The sequence below is a fragment of the Hydra vulgaris genome, chromosome 14, assembly GCF_038396675.1.
Source record: "Hydra vulgaris chromosome 14, alternate assembly HydraT2T_AEP".
NCBI classification, from domain to species: domain Eukaryota; kingdom Metazoa; phylum Cnidaria; class Hydrozoa; order Anthoathecata; family Hydridae; genus Hydra; species Hydra vulgaris.
In genome coordinates this window covers 9092501-9100754 of record NC_088933.1, presented here as the reverse complement: position 1 = coordinate 9100754, position 8254 = coordinate 9092501, and the positions used below count along the sequence as shown (strand labels likewise).

Sequence of the window (8254 nt, the reverse complement as noted above, 5' to 3'; positions counted from 1 at the left end):
TATTTTAACTCCGATCAACCAATCATATATTTACAATTACATATTTGTACGGAATAATTTTGTTGTTATTGTAATTTTCAAAATGGCAACTAAAAATATTGACCAAAAAATGGAACATGCTCTAAATCAAAACGAAGGTATTTTTTCACTTAATTAGCGTTATAATTTTTCCAATTTTTTATTTTGATTATCCAGAATGCATAAAAAACAAAAAAATTTATTATTTATGCATCCTAGATAATCAAGTAAATAAGGTAATGGAGTTTTTTAATCTTTAGAGTCGCTTGGTATTACACCTTCTCGTAGGTCACCCCATGGTGGAATATCTAGAAAACGTAAAGCTGATACGAGTAATTGGAAACAAAATATAAGAAAAATGCAACGTCAGTCGGGTAAAGCTTATAAAAATTCAAAAGGTAAACAAGTGCCTGAAAGATCTATCGCAACGCTAACAAGTTGCAGAAATTGTAAGTTCAAATGCTCTACTAATATAACTGAGATCGAGCGTCAAGTTATATTTGATAACTTTTGGACCTTAGATGATGACGGTAAAAAACATTTTTATTCAAAAACTACCGAAAAACTAGAGAAAAAACGCTGTCGGACAGCTGCTGGTGAAAATTCGAGAAGAAAAATGTCTTATTATTATAGCTTCTTTGTTTCTAATACACAATATAGAGTTTGTAAATCCTACTATCTTTCAACATTGAATATTAGCAGTCAAAGAATATTTTACTTTCACAAATTTAATAAATGCTTAACTACTGGAACGCCAATGCAATCAAAATTTGGAAGACATGTAAAAAAAAGCTTACCGGAAGATTCTAAAAAAGTTGTACGAGACCATATAAATCTTTTCCCAAGAATTAAGGCCCATTATTGCAGGAAAAAGACATTTAAAGAGTATATGGAACGATCACTCAATATAGGTAAACTATATGATCTTTTTAAAATATATTGTGATGAAAATGACTATATACCAGTAAAAGAACATATGTATCGTTATATCTTCAATCACGAGTTCAACATAGAATTTCAAAAACCAAAGAAAGATTTATGTGACATTGCTATGAATATTGCAACATTGTTAATGCTAACAATGAGCAGACAGATAGTTATAATAAGCACATAACATCAAGGAATGATACCAAAACTGAACGTGAAAAAGATCGTCAAAATGCTGATCCTAAAACTGCAGTTATTTGTATTGATCTTGAAAATGTTTTAAGTTTGCCTCGGGCTAATGTTGGAAACTTTTATTACAAATGGAAACTTTCAAATTATAACTTAACTGGCCATTGTTCGCTTAACAAGAAAGGTTATTGCGTCCTTTGGCATGAAGCTATGGCTGGTCGTGGAGGAAATGATCTTGCCAGTGCTGTAACATGTCTGCTTCTGAAAATCATAGATGACCTTGACATAAATAAGTTCATACTTTGGTTCGATTCATGTGTACCACAAAACCGCAATAGTTTCATGTCAGCAGCTTTATGTGAATTTATTATACGATACCCACAAATTAAAGTCATTGAGCAAAAGTTCTGCGAGCCAGGTCACTCCAGCATTCAAGAATGTGATAACATTCATAGTCAAATTGAAAAATCTCTCTCTGTTGCAGAAATATTTAGTCCGCTTGGACTAGAAAGAGCTATTAAAAATGTAAACCGTAAAAAACCATTCTCTGTTTACCAAATGCAGTTAAAAGATGTGAAGAATTTTTCAGTTGTTGCTGGTTTTTCAAGTTATAAGTTAGTGCCTTATACAAAAGTTAAAAATCTTGTTTATCGAAACGGACTGCCATACCATGTTTTTTTTAAAACCTCATTTTCAGACAACTATTCACAAGCTCGTATTAATAAGTTTGTCAAGCAAGCAGCATCAAGCATTATTACCAAACCATTAAAGACAAATATACCAATGGCAGCTTGCTTACGTGCTCCTTAACAGTCTTTATCTGCTGAAAAAGCCAATGATATCATTTCCATGTATTCATACCTGCTGTTGATATTGCATTTTACAAAGCATTAATAAAGTGATTTTATATATGACTTTCTCTGTTATTTATTTAGTATTGATATATAAAACATATAATAATTATTACTATTTAGAAATCTTGATAAAATTCCTTATTTAGCTTATTATTTATAATAGTTTTTAACAAAAATTTAAACTCTTGTAATAGAATCACAGGTATACGAAAAATAAAATCAAGTTCATCTTGCATGTTGTTTGTAATTAGATTAGTTTAATTGTTGTGTTAATATCTGTAAGACTTAAATAATTTATAGAAAATTTTAAAAAAGCTATTTCTTTGATAAATATTTTTCATCCCTTTCCTATACGCTATATATTACCCTTTTTTTATTATGTAGCGAAGTGTTCTGTTTTAAATTAGATGTCTTAGTCTTGTTCAGAGCCGGCGCGAACAGGTATCAAACAAACTTGTAAGAACAGTGCAATAGCTAGTGGGTCGGAGCCCCTCTCAAAATAAATTTTAAAAAATTCCATTTTTAGGTATTACAAAAAAAAAAACTCCTTTTACTTTAAAAAGAGTTCCCATAGATTCGCCGGGTCCCAACCAACCCTAATTTAGGGGCGTGGGGGTGCAACAGTACTGCGTAAGAAGAATGACTACCTAGAACAAAATTTCATCGATTTTCAACATGTCTTTGTTAAAAAATCTAGTTAATATATTTAATAAATAAGATGTAACAAAATAACATTTTTATATTTTACAAAATACCAAAGTTATTTTGTTCTCCAAAAGTGGGTGGGAAAATATGGGCGTTAGCGAAATTTTTATAAGTTTTTTTAATTTAAAAATAAACAACGGAACAATCATAAATCTAAAGAAAATCTTTAATTCCCAAATAATTTTTTCAACTTAACAGCAAACAAACTCAAACTTTGACATCGATTTTCTCAGTTTGCAAAAACATGGACTTAGAACAAGATAATTCTAACGTCGCGATATGGTGAAGATTTTGTTATTAACAAACTTGAATCTGTTGGTCACATACAAAAAATACTTGGGAATACACTACGTTCACTACGACAGGGTATGAAAGAACAAATTTTAGTAGATAGAAAAAAACTTTTAAGTTGGAAAAGGGCGCTTAACTAAATCTGCTATTAACTTACTACAAAACTACTTTGGCATGTCTATCAGACAAAACTCTGCAGTTTATAGCATGAAAAAAACTATTATTGCAGTTTTGCTTCATTGTAGTGAGTCAGACACTAAAGTTCAAAGACATCTATATTGTCCAAAAACCAATGATAATTGGTGCAAATGGTACAAACTAAATGAAGTGAAAAGGTTAAATTATGAACCTAAATTGTCACTGCCTGCTGCTATTTAAAACCAACTTTTATGAAGCTAAAAAAAAAAATCCACTTTCATAACCCAGTTTAATGAAAATAGTTCTTTAAAACTTTTTGCGTTGAGAAGCCACATCTTGTTGTCGCGTTCGTTTCTTAATTAACATTTTATTAAATATGTTCAGTTCTTATTTATTATTTTATTAAATTTTATGTTCATATATTAAATGAATTAAATTAAAAAAAAAAAATAAAAAAAAAAATATTTAAATTTAGATTTTTTCAGAGTCAATTTTAGAAACATTCGGATCTCAGATTTGTGACGTCAGAATCAAAAAAAATGTATCAAATCAAAGTAGTACTATATTTTGATTTCAACTTAATTTTTTTGTTATGAATAACTAATTTTATTGCTATGTTTCTCATTTCTTTTGTTTTGAAAAAATAAAATTTTAAATACGATAAGGAAATATGTTTAAATGATTGAAACTCAATGAAATTTTAAACTGATATAAAAAAGGTCGTCAAAAAAAGGCTATATCAAGAAGCTGACGGACAGATAAAGTCAGATAAATTTTCAGAGCAGGTGATGCAATAAATAAGGTCTATCGCATCACCTGCTCTGAAAATTCTATCTGAATCAGATGTTTTCTACAAAAAAATTCTAAAGTATGTTAAAAATGCTAACCTATACTGCTGTTAATATTTTATCCGAATACAACATTTTTCAGAGCTTTATAGCTGCGTTTTTAAGATAACACAAGTAACAAATCAGGTTCAAATTGAAATTTAATTGTAAAACTGGAAATTGTTTTAAAAAGAACCATACTGTCTTTGACTTGTTTTCTGCATGCACCTATTAAGTTGTCTTCAACATCAGGTTTGTATCTAAATCAAATTGAATAGGAAAGGGGTTTTGTTTAGAAATAAAGCTGTTTGTTAACAGTGAGGTCGTAAGTGATCTTAATAAAAATTAGTCACCAGTCTAAATTTTATGAGTCTTCGTTGGTATCATACAAAGTTTTACTTTTAAAAAGTATTTTTTTAAAATCTGAACTATTTAAACAACACTTAAACAAAATTGACGTAATATCCTACCAATTATAGCTTTGTAAATAATTAATCTTTCCATAGGAAAATTCACACCAAATTTAACTTTGATTGAAGTCTGTTTGTCATCAGCCTTAAACATGTTAAAAGACAACTTCAAAATTTTTCTTTTTAAACTAAAAAATCAGTTAAACTGATTTTCTTCAAGTACAAGTAAGCATTATTGATTAAAGAAATGTTTTGAAATAACTCCATTATCTGAAGCATTTATTTGTTCTACATTTGCTTCTATTTGTACTTTCTGACTCAGTAAATAAATAACTGCTTTATTAATTTTTCTCCATTGCGTTATCCATGACGATATAACAATTAAATACTTTTATTCCTATAAATAAATAAATATAATATTGGCAACTAAATTCAAATTTAGGGCTGACGCCAATGCATCGCACAGTACCAATTAGAACCTGCCAAAAATAGGCATCAATGCACCCCTAATATATATTCAATCAATATATATTTCTGAAATAGTTGGTGGTTACATTTTGAAGTTGTTTACAAATAATAATATTACTAATATTAAGTAAACACCTAATGAATATGATAAAATTAACAATAGTTATAATAATAATAGTATTTACGAAATTAACATTAAAACCACAACATTAAAATACAGAAAAACATTACTAATAATAATAATGATTACAATAATAGTAATAAAAATAATAATGATAAAAACAATAATAAGTTATGTTTTTATAAACACAAATAGCTCTATGTACAATGTAAGTTACAAACAGTTAAAAAAACTAATAAAACGTCACAACAATGACATTAAACAATTATTAAAATAGAAAACAAGAAAATAAGAAAAATAATAAAATTAAAATAATTCAAATGATAACGATAACTATATAAAAAACAACAATAACAAAAAAGATTAAAAAAAAAAAAAAAATTTAACATTGAAGTAATACCATCAAAATATCAAAACTGGTAAAAAACATAACAAAAATATAGTTAAAAAAAAAAAGCCAAAAAAATTATAAGACTTTTTATATTTTTACGTGCATACACAAACATGCATATACGCATATACAGATGTATAGATATACGTACAAAGTTTACACATATATATATTTTTGCATACATTAATACACATACGCGCCATACTAAAATACATACACACTCATATAGAAATGTAAAAATACAAGTATATATACTTTCAAAAATATATACAACTTTAAAAATGTTACCAACATTTTTTAAGTTGTATATATTTTTGAAAGTGTATATCTATACTTGACCAACATTAAACAAACTAAAAGGAAAAAAATAACAAGACAGGACAATGCAAACATTGAACAAAAAAAGCATAATAATATAAGCACAATAATGTCTGAAAAAATAAAACAACAATCCAAACAACGCACAAAAAGACATAGTAAAACAAACTAACTAAAAAAATGCAGAACGATTAAAACAGTATACAAAATTACATTACAAATTACAAAATTACATAAACAATATAAACAATAAATGAAAACAATTTAAAGTACTAATTAACTTAAAAAATTCTCTCTCTCTCTCTCTCTCTTTATATATATATATATATATATATATATTTATTTATATATCTATATATATATATATATATAGATATATATATATATATATATATATATATATATATATCTATATATATATATATATATATATATATATATATATATATATATATATATATATATATATATATATATATATATATATATATATATATATATATATATATATATATATACATATATATATATTAAACCCTTTAATCCTAACGTAATTTCTGATAATGAGTTTTTGGCTTCATATGTAACAGATCGTCCAGAAACTATTACTGCTAACCCATTTCCAGTTGTTATTGATCCAGTTTCTGCTATTGTTCATGCCCCAGCTTTTAATCAATTATTGATGTCAAGTCTGTCATCAGGGCTAGCTTGTAGTGTATTGCCAATTCAGCCTATATCTGACCCTGTAAGTTGACTTACAGGGTCAGTGTTTCTATTAATATCTCTCATCAAGCAAGTCTAGAAAAAATTAGTTAATATCCAGTGTTTCTATTAATATCTCTCATCAAGCAAGTCTAGAAAAAATTAGGCCATTTCCGAAAGCTGGATCAAGGAAGTTCATTAAAGGACGTAAGCGTCAGCGTACCCAAATACTCACAAACACCTCTGTTCGAAATGAACTAAATAGGCTTCAGGAAATGAAAAAAAAGTCTCAGTCAAAAAAGAAAAAATATGAAACGCAAAATAAGATCTTCATGACAAGGAAAAGAAAACTTGATCTTGAAAGTAATGAAAAAAAAAACGTTGAGTCTCAGTAAAAAATAACATTTTTTTTATTGATTTTTTCTTTTAAGAAAGATAAATTTATAGTACAATTAATAATAGCTTTATTGGTATTTATTATAGACATACTTTTGACAACTTAAAAATAATTCTTACACATTTATGGTATAAGTTTGATCTCAGAACATGTATACACACATAGAATCAAGGGTGCATATAGGTAGGATCATGGGAGCATACTGGTATGCACCCATGATCCCAATTGAGGGTTCTTAGTTTTTATAATTTTAAATCTACTTAAAATATTCTGGTAAAAAAAAGATTATTGAATTACAATAAGGTATAAAATTTGCTGTTATGTACTGTTACTTTAGAGATCGAAATGAAAGCATATATTCAGTAAATTGGCCTGATAGATTTTTAGGATCATGGGTGCATACTCTCCCCTATTTATGTATTATCTATTTCATAGATACAGAGGCGTAGAAAGAATTTTATGGTGTTCGAGATAGGTAACTTCCAGACATGGAGCAAACTCCAAACATTTATATGTTTATACTTATGTCAAATGATGAGGGTTTGCAAAAAATTGCGATGATTGGAGGCTGGGAACAAAAAAGCCCCAAAATTTTCGCCCCCCTGCCCCAAACGTGAAAGCAACAAGTTGATGAAGTATTTAAAATTCTTTCTACGCCTCTGCATATATATATATATGTATATATATATATATATATATATATATTATATATATATATATATATATATATATATATATATATATATATTTGTACATTACACATTTAAATTGACAACACTGGGAATTTATATTACTTAATATTATTTTTCTCTCTGTCTACTTTTAAAACTTTTAACAGCATCTTTTCGAATAGTGGCATTGATTATCTTTTACTTATTGTTAAAAATTGATAATTGTATTAAACGAGTTATTGTACGTCGTGCTGCTACTCAACACACAACTGCATCTCAAATTCGTGCTGATTTACAATTAATTGTATCTGTTCAACGTGTGAGACAAGTCTTATATGAAGATCCAAACACAGTTTGGAAAAAGCATGCTCGTCATAAAGAAGTTAGATTACAATTTGCAAAAGAACACATGTCTTGGCAGAAAGAGTGCCATCAAGTTCTCTTTGGTGATGAAAAAAAGTTCAATCTAGATGGTCCTGATAGCTATCAATATTACTGGCACGATCTTCGAAAAGAGAAAGAAACTCAGATGAGTCTTAACTTTATTGGTGAAACTGTTATGGTTTTGGGGGCTTTTTCATTTGCTGGAAAACTTCCACATGCATTGAGTTCAAGAAAAATGAGTTCACAGGACTACATTGATTTATTAGAAATAAGTTTGCTTGAACATGGTGAGGAATTGATGGGTGAAAATTTCACTTTTCAACAAGATAATGATGCTATCCATAACTCAAAGCTTACAAAAGCTTGGTTTAGAGAAAAAAATATTCACGTAATGGAATGGTCCGCATCTAGTTCAGATCTTAACCCAATTGAAAATTTTTGGG

At 27.8% G+C, this 8254-nt stretch overlaps 1 protein-coding gene across 1 annotated transcript; it reads left to right on the top strand.

Moving 5' to 3' along the window:
* Window positions 1–1132, top strand: LOC136090769 (uncharacterized). Its single transcript, XM_065817664.1, has 2 exons — window positions 1–137; window positions 279–1132. Exons 1-2 carry the CDS (start codon window positions 83–85, stop codon window positions 1130–1132), a joined length of 909 nt encoding a protein of 302 aa, XP_065673736.1. The 5' UTR covers window positions 1–82.
* The last annotated feature ends 7122 nt before the right edge of the window (window positions 1133–8254 follow it).